General features: G+C 39.8%; 1 protein-coding gene across 1 annotated transcript; it reads right to left on the bottom strand.

Annotated features, from left to right (window-relative positions):
- Positions 1-19,477, bottom strand: DHCR24 (24-dehydrocholesterol reductase). Its single transcript, XM_053693425.1, is given in 11 exon segments — positions 1-1,057; positions 1,059-1,071; positions 7,029-7,207; positions 8,056-8,253; positions 9,460-9,603; positions 9,713-9,976; positions 10,185-10,303; positions 13,207-13,312; positions 16,642-16,797; positions 17,055-17,298; positions 19,430-19,477. Coding segments are annotated over 10 exon segments (1,632 nt in total). The 5' UTR covers positions 17,286-17,298; positions 19,430-19,477; the 3' UTR covers positions 1-835.
- Between the last annotated feature and the right edge of the window lie 1,880 nt (positions 19,478-21,357).

Genomic DNA, 21,357 nt, shown 5'->3' with positions numbered 1-21,357 from the left:
TAATTTCACAGAATGTGCATTTATTTGTTTATGTAGACTGTAGTGACATCACAATTAACAGATCACACAACGGCTCTGGTCATATATAACAATATTATTCATGTCTGAAGAAACCAAATCATTTTTATACACATCTTAGATGAAGTATGTTTAGACTTTAGATAGACGGGATGCTCATGGCAATTTTAAAGAGAACACTCACATTACTCCAATTCCGTTCACAAATCAAAGTAGCCAGTGAGCTCTTCATGGCTGACCAAATTGTGAGCTACAAGATTCACTAGATCACAGAGATCCATTATTTCCTACATGGTTTGATTCCATCCCAGATACACAATTTATTGAGAGATTTTTTTTTTAAATAACACAGTTTTAACCATTGACTACAGCATACCCTTTCTCACTTCATTTATTGGTTTTCAGGTCCCTCTAAGCATCACATCATGTAGATCCGGATCAGATGATTATATTGTGCTATACTTCACTTTGCAGACTCATGTCTGTCTGTGCACCACATCCGGCTTAATTCAGGATACATTTAAGAGAACAACATTCCAATACTGTACTCACTTATCTGCCAGCTGGGCTGCAGTAGCGCAAGGCACAAATAGACTTATGGCACATCCTGAATAGACAGTGAAGTAAAAAACCAGACTATGCAGAGCCCATTTCAGTCATTTCCGCTCCAAAAATTAAAACTGTTTTTGTAAAACGTCTCCACCCTCTATTATACATTATCTACAAATTGGCCCCTTTATGGGATTAATCCATAACCTGGTTATCACAATAGATAATATCTCTGTGTCAGAGGAAAAAGCACAGAAACTGATTCTAATTAGAATTGTTTTCTTAGTTTGATTCCATAAATTAAGTGTTGTTCTCCCTTCACGTAATGTTTGCAATCAACCATTTTGCTCTCAGTGCGCGCTGATTTGCAAATTTTATAATACACTTCTGGGAAAGCGTCTGTGCAATTTAGTTTCTCTCTCAGCTTCTTATACAACGATTCCATCAACATCTCCCAAAATTCCTCTGGTGTCATATAACAATCTGCGTTACAGCATCTGGAAACTGAGGAAAACAGCAAAATTATACCAGCAGGACTGAGATTATGAGTACAAAAAATGGAGTTTTAGGAGTGGAGGGTACCAACCAATTATGTAAGGATGACAGATACAACTTGGCTTAGGCCTAATTTAAAATATATTGAATTAACCAGTAACCCACAAGTGAAAATGGGCCCCGCTAGAAGTCTATAATAATTTATTGTACATATGGTGCCCTTGCCGCTTCAGACACGTTATAGGTAGGTGCTCTTTGTGATCTGTCAGGCTATGAGCCCAATAAAACTTAGTACACACTAAGAAACATGGTGTTTAGGGGTACATGATGCTACCTATGCCATTTTTTTTTAAACATAGTTGCGCTTGTATAAAAAATATTTTCACTAGTGTTACTGTGCTAGGTATATACATTAATATTGTATGTGATTTTCTCTATGCCACATCCGGCCTAATAAATTGTTAATGCTCAGAGAAGCACAGAAATTGCACATAAAGCAAGTGGTGCAATAAAACCCATTAGCAATTTACAGAAGAGGGAAGTTTTTTTTTTTTTTTTTATAGACAATAATTAGATACACAGAATAACCTCAGAAAACAAGATCAGAAGCAAACACAGTAAGGGAATCACATTTGTGCGTGATGCACAGTACCCTAATTCATGGTTTTAACTGGGGTACAAGATCCAAGCATTCGTGACTCATGGCGCACTGTGCCTAAAGTAGAAGGGGCTATTTCTACTCTTGCAAAGAGAACTACCATTCCTATAGAGGATAGTTGCTCTTTTAAAGACCCAATGGACAAGAAGCTAGAGGCTTACTTAAATAAAGATGTATATTCATCAAGAGTTACAGTGGCAACCAGCAGTGAGTATTGCCACGGTTGCGGGAGCTGCATCTTATTAGTGCAATGCGTTGTCTGATCTTATTACACAAGAAACTACAGTAGAGGAGATCCAAGATAGGATCAAAGCTCTCAAATTGGCCAATACATTTATCTGTGATGCCAATATGCAGATAATTCGTCTGGGAGCTAAGATGCCTAGCTTCACAGTACTAGCCCACAGGGCTTTGTGGTTAAAATCTTGGTCGGCCGATGTCTCTTCTAAGGCCAAGCTTTTGGCTTTGCCTTACAATTTTCGTAACTTTAAGGGACCAAAGTCCTCCTCTTCCAAACCTGATCAACCCAGATCTTCTTGGAAATCCAACCAGCCCTGGAGTAAGGAAAACAAAACAAGAAGCCCTCTGCTGACTCTAAATTAGCATGGAGGTTCTGCCCCCGATTCCAGTGTGGCTCAGGTAGGCGGCAGGCTTTCTTTTTTTCGTCAAGCCTGGATACGAGATGTCCCAGACCCTTGGGTGGTGGACACAGTATCACAGGGTTACAGAATGGGATTCAAGTCTTGCCCTCCCAGGGGCAGATTTCTCCTATCAAGACTATTCTTAAACCAAATAAACAAGGAAGCCTTCTTAAATAGTGTAATTGTATCTATTTGGTTGTGTTATCTAATATGCGTTTGTGGGGTTATATTATAATGCCTACTGCATATATGGGTGGTATCAAACATTGTGAAATTTTATATATAAATGTATGACAGATGTGAATATACTGATACTTTATTTCATTGTATAAATAACATAGTATGATTGAGAAAAACACTCTGCATGTATACCAGTGTTCCCATAGCAACTATGTTAATTAGGATTGGATACACATGATTCTCATTAACATCCATCCTATCAGTTTTCATTATGTGTTTTATATAGCAAGTGTATGTTCATTATATTTATTCAATAGCCTAAGGAAACAGCCCCATAGAGGCTGAAAAACGCGTTGTTTTTATTAATCTGTAAACTTGCTGCTGTTTTTATCTGGGGCCAATCTTTACCCCTGAATCTTTTTGGGAATAATTCTCTGTTTGCTGAAACCTTTGGAATCAGTCAGCTGGGCGGCTGAGAAGCTCAAGCCTGTGTTTATTGCACCTGGAGGTGCTTAGAAATTTGTAAGTGTGCCTATTTCCTATATATACACAAAAATCCTGTATCAAGCTATGCTGGGCTATGTTGGCTCTGTATCTCTCTATATAGGAACATCTTGGACACCACAGGCGAGGATTCGTCCTTGGATATCTGGCTGCGCTTATTCAGTTTGCTGGGCAACTGTGCGGTTCCAGTCTGCTTTTTTGCACCTTAAGGTGCAGTAAGTTTGTGAGTAAATTTCTTGCCTATTTTGAATCCATCTTGTGTGTTTGGTATTAGGCCATTGGGCACCTCTGTGTTCTTTTCTAGACTAATCGTTTCATCAGGATCCTGACCCTCCTATGACAGAGAGCTGTCCACTACATTCTTTTGAGTTACCTCAACTTTTGGACATTATTGGTTGTATGGACTATCATTTGTCAGTTTAAGGAATATTTTTTTTTAGATTCTTTACATATCGGATTATATGATGTTATAATTATTATTATATTATTTAAGAGCACCCCCTGGAGGATTGGTGTGCTGTCGCATACACACACTATATCTATAAACTTGTATAAATTGTGTAAAAGACCTATACTCTCTGGGAGTTATTGTTCCTGTCCTTCTAGCAGAAAGGAGTCTAGGATTCTATTCAAATTTATTTGTGGTTCCCAAAAAGAAGGGAACTTTTCGGCCCATTCTAGACCTCAAGTGTCTCAACAAATTCCTTAGGGTTCCGTCTTTCAAGATGGAAATTATTGGTTCCATTCTTCCTTTGTTTACAGGAAAGTCCGTTTATGACGACCATAGACCTGAAGGATGCATACCTTCACATTCATATTCACAGGGAACACCATCAGTATGAGGTTTGCTTTCCTGGACAGGCACTTCCACTTTGTTGCACTTCCGTTTGGCCTGGCCATGGCTCGCAGAATATTCACAAAGGTTCTGGGAGGCTCTTTTGGCTGTGATCAGATCATAGGGAATTGCGGTGGTGCTTGATCTAGACGACATCTTGGTTCAGGCGTCATCTTTTCAACTAGCCCAATCTCATACAGAGAGGCTGTTGTCTTTTCTACATTCCCATGGGTGGAAGGTAAAGTTCTCTTATTCCATCTACCAAGGTGCGTTTCCTAGGGACTATAATAGATTCCCTGTCCATGAAGATTTTTCTGACGGAGGTCAGAAAAGACAAAATTCTTGCTTCCTGCCTTCCGTCCATCTGTGGCCCAATGCATGGAGGTGATTGGTCTGATGGTGGCATCTATGGACATAATTTATTTTGCTTGGTTCCATCTACGACCGCTGCAGCTTTGTATGCTCAGTCAATGGAACCAAGATCATTCGGACTTATCTCAATGGATAAATCTGGACCCTCTAAAAGAGACTCTCTCTCATGGTGGGTGTCACAGGAACATCTGTCTCGGGGGAACTTGCTTTCTGTGATGACGAATGCCAGCCTGTCAGGCTGGGGAGTTCTAAAGGCTCAGGGCCCTGTGGTCTCGGGAGGAGTCCTCTCTTCCCATAAACATCTGGTTGAGAGCTATCTTCAATGCCCTATCAGCGTGGCCTCAACTGTTGTTGGACCAGTTTATAAGATTTCAATCGGACAACATCACCTCAGTGGCTTACTTCAACCACCAGGGAGGGACTCTGAGTTCCTTAGCCATGAAGGAGGTGACTCGCATTCTGCAGTGGGCGGAAGCCCACGATTGTATACTTTCTGCCATCCACATTCCAGGAGTGGACAACTGGGAAGCAGATTTTCTGAGCAGATAGACCTTTCCTCCAGGAGAGTGGGCTCTCCATCCAGAAGTGTTCTCGCAAATAACCCTCAGGTGGGGGATTCCAGAGTTGGATCTGATGGCCTCCCATCAAAACGCCAAGGTTCCAAAGTACGGTTCAAGGTCAAGGGATCCTCAGGCCGTTCTAATAGATGCTCTAGCGGTTCCTTGGAAGGTTTCTCCGTTTGTTTTCCTTCCACAAGTCATTGCTCGTATCAAACAGGAGAGAGCATCAGTGATTCTAATAGCTCCTGCATGGCCTCGCAGGATCTGGTTCACGGATCTAGTGAGGATGTTACCTAAGAGGAAAGACCTTCTACTTCAAGGTCCTTCCTCCATCCAAACCTAGATTCTCTGAAGCTAACTGCTTGGAGATTGAACGCCTAGTTCTGTCTAAGCGTGGTTTTACTGATGCGGTCATTGAAACTACGATTCAGGCTCGAAAACCGGTTACTTGCAAGATTTACCATAAGATATGGGCGTAAATATCTTTCTTGGTGTGAATCTGAGGGGTTCTCCTGGAGCCGGGGGGGGGGGGAATTCTCCGGATTTTGTCTTTTCTTCAGGATGGACCGTGCGGGTTTGTCGGTCAGTACTCTAAAGGGTCAGATTTCTGCGTTATCTATCCTTTTTGCACAAACGTCTGGCAGATTTACCAGATGTTCAAGCCTTTGTACAGGCTCTGGTCAGAATCAGGCCTGTGTTTAAGCCTGTTGCTCCCCCATGGAGCCTTAATTTAGATCTTAAAGTTTTGCAACAGGCTCTCATGTTGTTGATATAAAACTTTTATCCTGGAAAGTTTTGTTTCTTGTTGCCATTTCTTCTGTGCAGAGTGTCTGAACTTTCAGCTCTGCAGTCTGATTCTCCCTAACTTATTTTTCATGCTGATAAGGCGGTCCTTCGTACTAAAATGGGGTTTCTCCCTAAGGTAGTATCGGATCGAAACATTAATAAGGAAATTGTTGTTCCTTCCTTTTGTCCTAATCCTTCTTCTCAAATGAAACATCTTTTGGATAACTTGGATGTTGTGCGGGCTCTAAAATTTTACTAACAAGCTACTAAAGATTTTAGGCAATCTTCTGCACAGTTTTTTGTTTTCTCTGGAAAGCGTAAGGGTCAGAAGGCCACTTCTACTTCTCTATCTTTATGGTTGAGAAGTTTGATTCGTTTGGCCTATGAGACAGCTGGACAGCAGCCACCTGAGAGAATTATGGCTCATTCCACTAGGGCTTTCAAAAATGAAGATTCTGTGGAACAGATTTGCAAGGCGGCCTCTAGCTTGGGTATTGGTTCCCACTAGTAATTGGAATGACGTCGTGGACTCTCCATGTCATAGGAAAGACAACAAAATTTATGCTTACCTGTTAAATTTATTTATTTCCGGACATGGAGAGTCCACGACCCCGCCCTTTTTTAATTCAGCAGTTTTTTTGCTTAAACCTCAGGCACCTTTTCACCCTTGTGTTTCTTTCTTTATCTTCGGCCGAATGACTGGGGATTATGGGTAAGACAGTTACACTTAACAGCTTTGCTGGGGTGCTCTTTGACTCCTCCTGCTGGCCAGGAGTTGAATATCCCACTAGTAATTGGAATGACCTTGTGGATTATCCATGTTCATTTTAGCAGGGTGGTGCACCTGCTATTCTATGCATAACAGTGCTTGCACAAACTATTTCAGAACACACTACTCTCAAACTTCAATTTATGTCCCTTTAGTTCTTTTTGAACTTTATTAAATCAATTAATATACTTAAATGTTTCTATCATACAGTATTCGCTCTCTCCCATCTCTTCTCCAAGCAGTATATTAGCGTCACTAACCAAGGAGCTGTCTGCACGTGAGTGCTAGCTCTGTATATCACCTTGACAAAAGGGTTAATACACAACACCATACTAGAGGGAATAACCCATAGAACAGGGTAAGATTGGAGTAAAATTTGATTTGTGTTCTTGAAATAGAACAAACTTGTATTCCAGAAGGCAGGGCAGAGTCACAGGGAGAGCCCACATGTGTCACCGATAAAGACAATGTGTGAGACAGACTCATAGAAGACATATGTCTAATGTAACATAAAGCTTCTGTACTACTGACATATTAAACCGGTACACTGTGTATATTACGCATGACAAGCCTATTGCACAGTAACAGCTACATAAATAACAGTCTGCAGCAGTACATGATCAAACAGATTACACCATAACTTAAATGAATGGTCACTTACCCATTCACATCTCTTACAAACTTCTCCAACCGTTTCATAGAAGCTTTGGCATTAAAATGCTTTGTTTTAGGTTCCCCATATGCTCCTATGTCTACATACAGCTCGGCCTCATTGCCTTTAGGATGTATCATACCAGGCTGGCTTGGCAATATGAACGGGCAAAGCCACAAGGGATAGACCTGTTTGTTACACGAGGAAAAAGAAGGTAATGCATTTTACATAAAAGACACTTTGTATCCTTTGAAACCATCCCTCCTCCTACATCTAACAATACTCTCAAAGGATTAAAGAAACCATAGTCAGGGAGAACGGTTGTCACTTGCCATTTACATGCGTTGTGTACGAGTTAGGTTGCCAGTAAATGTGTGCGTACATGTGCAACTGCCAATAACTGTATGTGCCAAAGCAAGTATGTGTCCAATTTGGCTGCCAGTAAATGTGTGTGTACATGTGCAACTGCTAGTAACTGTGTGTGTGTGCGCGCCAGAGCGACTATGAGTTTAGGTTTGGTTGCCAGTATATGTGTGTGTACATGGCCAACTGCTAATAACTGTGTGTGTGCTAGAGCGACTATGAGTTTAGGTTTAGTTGCAAGTATATGTGTGCGTACATGTGCAACTGCATAAGTGCCAGAAGCCAGTGTGTTTGTGCACATAATTTTGTCTGTCAGTAATTTATGTGTACGTGTTCCAGTTGGCTGACAGTAAATGTATGTTACATGTGCAACTACCAGCAACTGTGTGTGTGTAAATTTAGCTGCCAGTGAATGTGTGTGCACAAGTGCAGCTGGCAGATATCTTGTGTGCCAGTCTGGCTAGTAGTCACAATGTGATAGCAAACCTATTGCAGCAAGTAGCTGTGCATGTGTGCAAGAGCCCATATGACATATCCACCTCCCTCCAACATAAACAAGCTAGATGGGTGACCGGGTACTTGAAAGCAGTGTTTGGTTGCGTAATCAGCACAAAGGACAATCATATGAAGTGACATTATAGCCTAACAATATTTATAAATAATCAAAACGCACACTAATCTCACTGTGGAAGGCAGCAATTGACTTCTGCAGATATTTCATGGGCACGAGCATATCCTGTACTACATGGTGTTGCTCATACAGTTTCCGAATTGTCTCGCCCTGGGTCAGCTTCAGCAATGAAATCTTTGGTGGCACCATCCAGCCAAACAGGTACCGAAACACTGGGTGATTCCCAAATGGAATAATGTCCTTAAAAGGAGAGAAACCATTCAGAAGAATTAATATTTTATTAAAAAGAATGAGTAAATAAAGATAATATAAAACAAGTGTTAATGCTGGATTTAATATTTTCTGAATAGGTTGTATGCTCTTGTAAAGGTCACTAGAAGGGCTTGGGCATATTGCAGAGCAGAAAAATGTACTGATCACCTCAACTCTTATAGGGAAAACAAATTTAACTGTCTTACTTGCCTGCAGAGTTATTTACTAGTCACATTACATGTGTATGGTTTTACTTTATACATCCAGAAGGGTTATTAGTTCTCTACATGTCTCAGTGCTACTGTAGGTCATGTGCAAACGATAATGCAATACTAAACTGCTGTCATGTTCTATGTGCAAGCGATAAAGCAATACTAAACTGCCGTCATGTTCTATGTGCAAGCGATAATGCAATACTAAACTGCCGTCATGTTCTATGTGCAAGCGATAATGCAATACTAAACTGCCGTCATGTTCTATGTGCAAGCGATAATGCAATACTAAACTGCCGTCATGTTCTATGTGCAAGCGATAATGCAATACTAAAACTGCCGTCATGTTCTATGTGCAAGCGATAATGCAATACTAAACTGCTGTCATGTTCTATGTGCAAGTGATAATCCAATACTAAACTGCTGTCATGTTCTATGTGCAAGCGATAATGCAATACTAAACTGCTGTCATGTTCTATGTGCAAGTGATAATCCAATACTAAACTGCTGTCATGTTCTATGTGCAAGCGATAATCCAATACTAAACTGCTGTCATGTAATATATGCAAGCAATAAAGCAATACTAAACTGATGTCATGTAATATGTGAAAGCAGATATGAGGAATATGGCAATCACATTAATATCTCTATTTTAATGATTCAATCTTCAGAAAATGACTTACTAGATGAGCCAGCGCTAAAGAACCAAAAACACTCCAGCGTAAACTCTGTTTCAGTACTTACCAGTAGCCCCGTGATTCTCTAACAAAACATCTTTATCCCTTTGGTTGCAATGCACTGATTATCTAGCAGGTGCGGGGTTAATCTTGATGTCCCAGAGAACTGGGCCAATTGCTGAGATTCAGCATTAAACAAAGCAGACAGTAAAGGATGTGAACATGCTACAGGATGTATGCACCAGAGGCAATGTGTGATCAGTAAGTTATTCACCTGTGGGTCCTGCTCATCAGAGCTAACCTACCTGTAGCTCCCAGAAGATGCTTTTTGTATGGCGGTGGTAGTAATGGCGCAGAGGAATGTACTCCGTCCCATCTCGGTTACTCTTTAAATATGTCTCCACATGTCGGAAAAACCAGGGTTTCCAATAATGGCCAATTTTATTTTCCTGCAATTAGAACAGAAACTTATGATTGATCAATAGAATAACAGAAAAGCAAATGGCAGAAAGGGGGTAACATGAATGCTTTAGGCGCAACAGAAAGCCAGCGACTTACCTTCCCTGCCTCTGCATTGTCGGTAAGTGTGCCAGTCATTATAACAGCCTCATCAGATGAGTAAACTAAACCTTCTACAAAATAGTTGTCTTTGTTTTTTGATTCTCTGGAGAATTTCTCACAGATCTTTTCCAGACCTCTTACAGGTGTGTAGTGCAGCTTTACATATTTTTTAGCAGGAACAATCTTTATTTCTGCAGCAACCAGAAACCCGAGTGTACCGCAGGACCACGGAACGGCGTAAAACAGATCGGAATTCTCTGTCTATAAAACAAATTATTACAATGGCACAATAAACCATGAGCAATGGGACAAATGCAGTATGTTGTTTTGTTGTAGTGACAGATACAAATAACTTATTCAAGTGTTACGAAATGAAGGATAGAGCCGAGTGGTTATTAAATGATCATATTCTAAAATGTATCAGTGTGGGAATCATCAAATGCAACATAAGATAATAAATGTTCCTTACTGGTGTACACCTCACAAGGCTTCCATCAGCAAGAACCAGCTCATAGGCCATGCAGATATGCTGAAATAAACCAAAATTATGGGACGAAGACTCAATTCCTGTCCCCATAATCAAACCACCTACAAATAGAAACAAAACATCTAGATTATAAAATGCAAAAAACAATCTTACCACATAAATTAACAGCAATCAATTTAAAACTAAATTTTGCTGTCCTCAACAGATGCTACACACGCACACACACGACACACTCACATTCTATGGGGACACACAGGCTGAGTTCACATTACTGATGTTAATAGCTTTTAAAGCATTGAAAATGGCCAATGAAAAAAGACCATCATCTGGCAGTTTACAAATCTGATGGGGTTCTGCTTTCTGCACACAAAATTTACAACCCATTAAAGTCAATTATGATAAACGTGAATCCGTTTACAACAGATGTAGATTAAATAGTTGATTAAATATTTTCAGATATATTTGTGTGTTGAATAAGACAGAGTTGATTACAGGTTAGATTGTTAACATACTTTTCCAAAAATGACCAAGTTTCTAAAAATGGGGAGGGGGGGGCTATCTTCTGACAAAATGCTTGTGCAGCTGAACACAAGTTACACCAGTGGGATTGTGAAGCTCAGTTTTTGTACCAGCAAACTCAGCCAAAGATTGAACATAATGGGAGAGAAGAGGTTATGCAAAAGAAAAAAAAAAAAATGATTCAAAGGATTATTTTAGTTTACATCCCTCTAATAAGTGGGGATACGTGAAAATGAAACAAACGAGGCAGATAAACAACAGCCAGAGCGCACCATAAGGCACAAGTCTTACATGGAACTTTGATAGGACATAACCCAAAGTGAGCAGCACTGAGTCATCACCTTGGCCCTCAGGGATTCCTGGCTGATGTCCGATAATAAAACGTTACTTTCACTGGGATGTGTCTTCAATATAATTTCTGTGTCAAATGGCTGCAGTTAGACAGTATATAAGGTTTTACACAGCTGCACCATGATGTAGGATATAAAACTAAAGCACCAAAGACTTATCCCAAGCATTAATTAGTATGAAGGATAGCCTTATACTTATTGCATGCATTAATTACTATGTAGGATAGCATTATGCTTATCGCATGCATTAATTACTATGTAGGATAGCCTTATGCTTATTCCAGGCATTGATTAGTACATAGGATAGTCTTATGCTTATCTCAGGCATTAATTAGTACATAGTACTTATGCTTACCCCACGCATTAATTAGTATGTAGGATAGCCTTATGTGTATCCCGGGTATTAATTAGTACATAGGATAGTCTTATGCTTATCCCATGAATTAATTAGTATGTAGGATAGCCTTATGTGTATCCCGGGTATTAATTAGTACATAGGATAGTCTTATGCTTATCCCATGAATTAATTAGTATGTAGGATAGCCTTATGTGTATCCCGGGTATTAATTAGTACATAGGATAGTCTTATGCTTATCCCATGAATTAATTAGTATGTAGGATAGCCTTATGTGTATCCCGGGTATTAATTAGTACATAGGATAGTCTTATGCTTATCCCATGAATTAATTAGTATGTAGGATAGCCTTATGTGTATCCCGGGTATTAATTAGTACACAGGATAGTCTTCTGCTTATCCCATGAATTAATTAGTATGTAGGATAATCCTTTACTTATCCCAGGAATACTTTTAGTATGTAGGATAGCCTTACGTTTATCCCAGGCATTAATTGGTACAGAAGATAGCCGTATACTTATCCCTGACATTAAAGTGATGGTAAACTCAAGCTTATGAATTTTAATAATTTGGAAGCACTCCTCGATATGTGCACAGTGATGCCTGAATATTTTTAAAATAAACTTTTTTTCTAATGAAAATATTACTTTTTAAAGCTGCTATGTTACCTGTGCCCTGGCCGGCCCTGTCTGAGCATTTCTGTAATCTCAATTTGACAGACAGGTGCATCGTCCAATAGGGACTGCACCATACGCTCTATGTCAGTCTAGTGTATGCACGCTCCCATACTGGTGATTTAAAGCAGTATCGCCAGAACTACAACTGCAGTTTTAGCTCTGATCTCACTGCTGCTTACAGTTAATCTTCCTGTCAGTAGCGATTCACTGTTCACTGCAGTGGTGAAAACAGCACTTTTTTTCCCTCCTACTTGAATATCCTTTTTATAAACAGCCAGTTTATTGTCATTAAAACAGGTAAGTATTTTTAAAGTAAAAGCACATTTATAATTATTTTTTTAATTTATAAGGTGCTACATATTCCTTATTGATTATAAGCAGGCAGTGAGGGGGGGGGTTGTGGCGGTCCATGTGGGGAATCTTTAGCACAGCCTTCAGCCATTCATTTTAGAATACAATTTTTTTTTTAAAAACACGCCGGTTTCACCGCTGCAGTGAACAGTGAATCGCTACTGACAGGAAGATTCACTGTATAAGTAGCGGTGAGATTGGAGCTGAAACTGCATTTTTACAGTTGAAGTTCTGGCGATTCTGCTTTAAATCACCAGCATGGGAGTGTGCATTCACTAGACTGACATAGGGCATATGGTGCAGTCCCTATTGAACAATGCAACTGTCTGTCAAATTGAGATTACAGAAATTCTCAGACAGAGGCGGCCGGGGCACAGGTAATGGAGCGGCTTTAAAAAGTAATATTTTAATTGAAAAATAAAAAAAAATTCAGGCATCACTGTGCACATATCGTATTAAAATTCATAAGCTTGAGTTTACCATCACTTTAATCAGTACACAGGATAGCCTTATGGTTATCCCAGACATTATAATTAAGTACATAGAATTAACATATCCTTATCCCAGGCATTCATTAGGTTAAATTACAACATACTATATAGCAAGAACACACACACACACATAAATATATATATATAAAAATAAATAAATGTCAGTCTGATGAGTCATAACTCAGGTTAGACACATTATCATGACTGGCTGATGCTTTTTGAGCAATGATTTATTCAGTAATACATAACATTTGCTTTTACCAACTGTCAGGTCATCAAGTTCCGGTAGCACTGGGAGGGTCCAACCAATTGAATTAAGCAGAGCAGTCACCTGACCCATGTTAACCAATGGCTCAACACGGACAACCTATTGTTTAACAGAGATAATGCTCACATTAGTTAGATGAAGAACTTTCATGGACACAGTGTAGCACACAAGCGGCCATTGCTGTAACTGTCAGCTCTGTTATGTAATCAGATAAAGCTGCAATAGAGTCGTCCCATCTTGTTACTGGATTTATTGACTTCTCATTTTACATTTGAAGCTTCTTTCTGTGTGGTTAGTCCCTCGCTTCACTCCTACTCAGGTCTATGATAAATTATCTGGTCAAGTAGTTCTCCCTTCAGCTGGACACTATAGCTAATATGTGCAAAGTAAGCAAGAGGGGACTATATCAGGGGTCAAGGCCTACAAAAAAAAAAAAAAAAAAAAAGTGTGGGAACTCACCAAGACTTCTACCCCCCTCACAATTAATATTGTTTTATACACACACACTGTGTTTGTATGTATATAATCTATAGTATAAACTTTGATTAGTGAAAGCAAATTAAATCCAATGAAGGCTTGAATGGTTGCCTGAGAATCCTCCTAAAGGTGCAATAGTCCTATTTCTGCTGAGGGGAGTTAAATAACCCCAAAGCAAGCCACACAGAAATGTAAGCACCATGGGTTACACACATTGCGGGGTGACCACACAGCAGGACCGCTAACAAGCTTGCATTTAGTGTATTGTAGGAAGTCTTAATGCCCATTACTAGAGGATCTCACTATCCATCTAACCAGACTGTGCTCCAGTTCCTTCCACCAGCAGCAAGTGTTTCTGTTCTCTGTCCAGAGGGAACCAAGTTCCCTCTGCAAAAAATAGTACAGGAACTTTGTTCCCATGCGTTCCCGCTCGACTTGACCCCTGGACTATATGCTTTTCAAGAAAGTTGTGCATTATTTGCTTTCTATAAAAGCCATGATGTGGGATACCCATAATTAATTCCAGCCCGGTAGATAATTATTCTGTCACTGGAAAATCTAGAACTGATTTTCTTTAGCTTTGCAAAGTATAAGGGGATCCATTTTTCATTGATGATGTGAGGTATAAATTATTTTCTTTCGAAACAAAAAATACACAAGTACAATAATAAAACGTTCTAATGTGTTACTTTATATTACAGTCACTTGGTAACAGTGTGTTTAACCCCCATTAAATTTGGATCAGAGTTGCTGCCGTCACCTGCGCATTCGATTTCTATAAGCGAAGCTGCCGTCACCTGCGCATTAGATTTCTATAAGAGGAGCTGCTGTCGTCTGCGCATTAGATGTCTATAAAGGGAGCAGCCATCATATGCACATTAGATTTCTATAAGGGGAGCCGCCATTATCTGCTCATTAGATTTCTATAAGGGGAGCGTTCTAGATTTCTATATAGGTGAGCTGCCGCTATCTGCATACTAGATTTCTATAAGGGTAGCTGCCACTATCTGTGTACTAGATTTCTATAAGGGGAGCTTCTGCTATCTGCTCATTAGCTTTCTATAAGGGGAGCTGCCGCTATCTGCATACTAGATTTCAATAAGCAAAAGTAACATTGTAGATGAGGTTGAAAAAAGATCGAAGTCCATCGAGTTCAACCTATACAAATCTAATATACTTATAAAAAAAAGCTCCAGTTGAGCTTAAATTAATCTGACTAAAAGGTGACCCATTTATTACAAACAATCATATCCATGAATTTTGTTTCTAGCCAGAAATGTATACAAACAATTTTTAAATGTATCTAGGGTATTGGCAATAAACCTTTGGTAATGAGTTCCACAATTGTATTGCTCTTACAGTGAAAAAAATGTTTCTGTTGCAGGAGAGTAAATCTCCTTTCCTTTAACCTTTTTCTTGGAATAAACAAACAAATGGAGCTTCTGCCACCTCTGTATATGGGTCTTGAATATATTTATATAAAGTAATCATGTCACCTCTCAATGCCCTTTTTCTAGAGAAAAAAACCAGACCCAGTTTGGCTAGCCTATCCTCATAGATTAAATTCTCCATTCCCCTTATTAGCTTCGTGGCCCTTCTCTGAACTTTTTCTTGTTCTGCAATATCTTTTTTTGCGAATGGTTCCCAGTACTGCACTCCATACTCAAGGTGAGGTCTTACCAGGGATTTATATAGTGACAGAATTAGGCTTTCCTCCCTTGAGTCAATGCCTCTTTTACTACATGATAGTATCTTATTAGCCTTTGAAGCCACTGCCCTGCATTGTGCACCCATCTTTAGCTTGTTATCTATTACTACTCCCAAATCCCTTTCCTCCTCTGTCCCATTTAAATAACACATTGCCTGCTTATTTTTACTTTCAAAATGTAGAACCTTGCATTTTCCCGTATTAAATCTAATTTTCCATTTACCTGCCCATAATTCTAAATTTTTGCAGATCCCTTTGTAACGAAAGTTCATCCTGCTTTGACCTAATGACCTTACTTAACTTAGTGTCATCTGCAAAAATAGAGATGTCGCTATTTAATCCTTGCTCTAAGTCATTAATAAAAATATTAAAAAGAACAGGGCCCAGTACTGATCCCTGGGGGACTCCACTGATTACCTTTGTCCAATCTGAGTATGATCCGTTTACTACTACTCATTGCTCCCTATCTTTTATCCAGTTATTTATCCATGAGCTAACATTTTCAGGCATTCCCAGTCCCCTACTTTTGTGCATTAATCTCTCATCATGTGGCACTGTATCAAAAGCCTTTGCAAAATCTAAGTATATCACATCAACTGATTCCCGTTCATCTATATTTTTACTATCTTCCTCATAGAATCTAATTAGATTAGTTTGACATGATCTATTTCTTATAAAACCATGCTGATTTGAACTCATAATCTTGTTTACACGAATATGCTCACCAATATAATCCCTTATAATCCCTTCAAATATCTTCCCCACTATTGATGTCAGACTAACTGGTCCATAGCTTCCTGGATAATCCCTGCTTCCCTTTTTGAAGAGTGGCACCACATCAGCTTTACGCCAATCCTGGGGTACTATGCCTGAGGATAATGAGTCTTGAAAAATTAAAAGTAGGAGGTTTGTCTATAACAGTGAGAGGAGCTTTGTCTTTAAGGGAAGCTGCCGCTATCTGGGTACTAGATTTCTATAAGAAGCGCTGCTGCGATCTGTGTACTAGATTTCTATAAGGGGAGCTGCCGCTATCTGCGTACTAGATTTCTATAGGAAGCACTGCTGCTATCTGCATACTAGATTTCTATAAGAGACACTGCCGCTATTTGTATACTAGATTTCTATAAAGGGAGCTGCTATCATATACACACACAATAATTATTTATAGAAAGCAGCCATCACATGCCATTGCAATTCTATAAATGATGTAATCTGCCTATTAGATTTCTATAAGGGAGCTTACCCTCTTCTTGGTGTCAACTTCCAGAATATCCATCAGATTGATCATGATGTTCTTGTGTGTGTTCTTGTATTTCCCAACACGCAGTGACACCGTTAGCCAGCCTGGTCTACCCGTGCACATGTAGTTTTTACCACCTTCTGCTTTCCAATTGCGCACCTGGGGAAAGACGTGCAACGTAATGAAATACTGTGTAATGACTGCAGATCAATGTCTGGGATATCTGTACGTAAATCTGTTTGTATCTTGCATGAAGAAGTGCAGAACAAAGAACTAGAGTTACTCATCATTATGTTCAAAGTGTACTTCCTAATTTACAAATGACAGTGTAAATGTTAAGTACCCCATACAGCATACTCAGGGTACTGCTGGGCTTGTTCACCCGATAATGAATTTTTACTGATTACACAGCTCACCTGGTCCTGAATTTCTTTGACGCGGTGGTCATGGAGTTTGGGTGCGCTGCACATCTTGAACACCAACCATGATCGCACGTAGTAGTACACATCAAACACAACCGAAAGTGGGAGGAGAAAGAGGCAGACGAAGACCCATCTGTGATGCACAATGACGTACTCAAACCCTTTGGCTTTTATCCATAGCAGTAGAAGCAGCAAAATGCCTCCAATGTAGAGGAACACATCCATGGCAGAAGGGACACTGCAGGGTGACAAATGAAAGCAGTACAGTGTGTTACACATGGCCGATAGGGTATTACAAGGCGGTACATGATGGGACAACATTATATTGCCAGTATGGTGCATAACCCTGGTCCAACCTGTGTAACACTGATACTTTGGTGAATGAAAGCCTGTTTTTTAAAAATACTATTAAAAACAGGGGCACTTTCATTCATCAAAGTTTACAAAGCAGTCGTTTTGATTACAAACTTACCTTTTTTTCTTTTCACAGCCAGCGCAGCTTCCCCCTCCTGGAAATCCTCTCTTCACACGTCAGTAATAACTAATCCGGCTAACTAATAGGAGGGGGAAGCTGCTCTAGCAATGAAAAGAAAAAAAAGGTATCAAAACGACTGCTTTGTAAACTTTGATGAATGAAAGTGCCTCTGTTTTTAATAGTATTTTTAAAAATCGGGCTTTCATTCACCAAAGTTTACCTTCACTTTAACAGAATAATGTCATAATGCAGGTTAGGTGGGACTACTTGTTATTGTCAGAACATCACAATTTAGCAGTAGGTGCAAAGTGCACTGTTACACTGTATACACTCAGGGATAGGCACGTGGTACTTGTGCAGTGACATGAGGCTTTGCATATGTGCTGTTACACTGTATACACTCAGGGATAGGCACGTGGTACTTGTGCAGTGACATGAGGCTTTGCATATGTGCTGTTACACTGTATACACTCAGGGATAGGCACGTGGTACTTGTGCAGTGACATGAGGCTTTGCACATGCGCTGTTACACTGTATACACTCAGGGATAGGCACGTGGTACTTGTGCAGTGACATGAGGCTTTGCATATGTGCTGTTACACTGTATACACTCAGGGATAGACACGTGGTACTTGTGCAGTGACATGAGGCTTTGCACATGCGCTTTTACACTGTATACACTCAGGGATGGGCACGTGCTACTTACGCAGTGACATATGAGGTATTGCCCCTGCGCTGTTACACTGTATATACTCAGGGATGGGCACGTGGTACTTGTGCAGTGACATATGAGGTATTGTCCCTGCGCTTTTACACTGTATACACTCAGGGATGGACACGTGGTACTTTTGCAGTGACATATAAGGTGTTGCCCCTGCGCTTTTACACTGTATCCACTCAGGGATGGGCACGTGGTACTTGTACAGTGACATATGAGGTATTGCCCCTGCGCTGTTACACTGTATACACTCAGGGATGGGCATATGGTACTTTTGCAGTGACATATGAGGTATTGCGCCTGCGCTTTTACACTGTATATACTCAGGGATGGGCACGTGGTACTTTTGCAGTGACATAAGGTGTTGCCCCTGCACTTTTACACTGTATACACTCAGGGATGGACACGTGGTACTTGTACAGTGACATATGAGGTATTGCACATGCGCTGTTACACTGTATACACTCAGGGATGGGCACGTGGTACTTGTACAGTGACATATGAGGTATTGCCCCTGTGCTGTTACACGGTATACATGTGTAGTGTGATAGGAGCGCCTAAAGGTGGATTCCTGCTGCTAAAAAAGTTCTTCCCTCAAAGAGAACTAAATGGTGGATAAGAAGAAAAAATGGGGTTTATTTAGCAGCGCTAAAAAAAAAAAGCTAGGGAATGATGATACCAATCTAATTTATGTTTTATACAATCTATTTTATTTAAAAATTCTTATAACACATAAAAACAACAGCAAATGCTTTTCCTAATTAATAAAGGGACGTCTCCCTTATACAACACTTATAAAAACAGACTAGAACCATATAATCCTAGAATTTCAGGTATAAAGGAATTAATTCTATAGATAACATATGGCAAGCAACAAATTTCTAAGATAAATGGTGAATTAAATATTTAAAAGGCACAAATGTATCAATCCTAATAGCTTTACAGTTCTTCAGTAACAAATTCAGTTATAAAGTTACACAGTTACTTTCCTTGGACATATAATTGGCTCAGGTGTGCTGGATAGTTAAAAAGGCAAAAAACAGCCAATATTCTGATTTAGGTGCCAAAGCAATCGTGGTTAATGGAAATGGTTAATTTAACAGATGAATACCTTGATGTCTTTAAAGTTCAGTTTGCGTGTTTTAAAAAACGTAGTGCAAATTAGTGTAGAGGTACCTTAATCTGTCCTGGTTGCAACCGCTGATTATCTTCACTGTGAGGGATTCACAGACTGTTTGTTCCTGGTGCTTCTGATAAGTCACCTGACCTTCTCTTTGATTCAGAGGTCAGGGGTGATGATCCGTTCTGGTGATGTAGTTATTCTTTTTTTTTTGTTTTCCTTTTTGTTTAACCATTTCCATTAACCACGATTGCTTTGGCACCTAAATCAGAATATTGGCTGTTTTTTGCCTTTTTAACTATCCAGCACACCTGAGCCAATTATATGTCCAAGGAAAGTAACTGTGTAACTTTATAACTGAATTTGTTACTGAAGAACTGTAAAGCTATTAGGATTGATACATTTGTGCCTTTTAAATATTTAATTCACCATTTATCTTAGAAATTTGTTGCTTGCCATATGTTATCTATAGAATTAATTCTTTTATACCTGAAATTCTAGGATTATATGGTTCTAGTCTGTTTTTATAAGTGTTGTATAAGGGAGACGTCCCTTTATTAATTAGGAAAAGCATTTGCTGTTGTTTTTATGTGTTATAAGAATTTTTAAATAAAATAGATTGTATAAAACATAAATTAGATTGGTATCATCATTCCCTAGCTTTTTTTAGCGCTGCTAAATAAACCCCATTTTTTCTTCCCGTTACACGGTATACACTCAGGGATGGGCATGTGGTACTTGTGCAGTGACATATAAAGGAGTTGACCCTGCGCTGTTACACTGTATACACTCAGGGATGGGCACGTCGTACTTGTACAGTGACATATGAGGTATTGCCCCTGCGCTGTTACACTGTATACACTCAGGGATGCGCACGTGGTACTTGTACAGTGACATATGAGGTATTGCCCCTGCGCTTTTACACTGTATACACTCAGGGATGGGCATGTGGTGCTTGTGCAGTGACATATGAGGCTTTGCATATGCGTTGTTGCACAGTATATACTCAGGGATGGGCACGTGGTACTTGTGCAGTGACATGTGAGGTATTGCACATGCGCTGTTACACAGTATACACTCAGGGATGTGCATGTGGTACTTGTGCAGTGACATATGAGGTATTGCACATGCGCTGTTACACTGTATACAATCAGGGATGGGCACGTGGTAGTTGTACAGTGACATGTGAGGTATTGGATCTCCACTGTTACATTGTTTACACTCAGGGATGGGCATGTGGTACTTGCGCAGTGACATATAAGGTATTGCGCCCACGCTGTTACACAGTATACACTCAGGGGTGGGCACGTGGTAATTGCACAGTGACACGCTACTATATAACCCATCTATGGCCCAGATTACAAGTGGAGCGCTACTGATAATGCAGGGTGCACTATCAATATCGCTAGACCACACTAAAATTAGCGAGCAAATTAATAATACAAGTCCATGGTAAAACTGAATAACCAGAGAATGGCTGACATCCCTTTACCTCACCATAATTATAACTTGTAATACCAGCACAAACACTGGCGCACTATTGATTTACCTTGAGCGGTGTTAGTGATCAATAAAATGTTTGTGCTCCAGTTGTTTATGCAACATGTTGTGTATGCGAGTCATGTTTGCGCTGTAGTTTGTGTGCACATCATGTATATATGAAGTGCATATTTTGTCACATTTGTGATACATAATGGCCAGTCCCATTATTTATGCACAGTATAACGGCAAGTCCTGTTACTCACAAGTTATATTTAAGCCATTCCTGTTATTATTATCATCATCAGGTATTTGTAGAGCACCAACAGATTCCGCAGCTCTGTAAACATAGTCGGTGTACAGGATAGCTTTTGTAGGGGTCAGGTGGGTAGAGGGCCCTGCCGAGAGTTTCACTGTTGTAGTCGGCTCTTATGAAGCGATCTATAAACAGCTGGGCCCATAGGCTTACATTCTAAGGGGTTCAAGGGGAAAGCAATGGAGTTAG

This window comes from Bombina bombina, chromosome 10, assembly GCF_027579735.1.
Source record: "Bombina bombina isolate aBomBom1 chromosome 10, aBomBom1.pri, whole genome shotgun sequence".
NCBI classification, from domain to species: Eukaryota; Metazoa; Chordata; class Amphibia; order Anura; family Bombinatoridae; genus Bombina; species Bombina bombina.
This window is presented reverse-complemented; position numbering and strand designations above follow the sequence as displayed.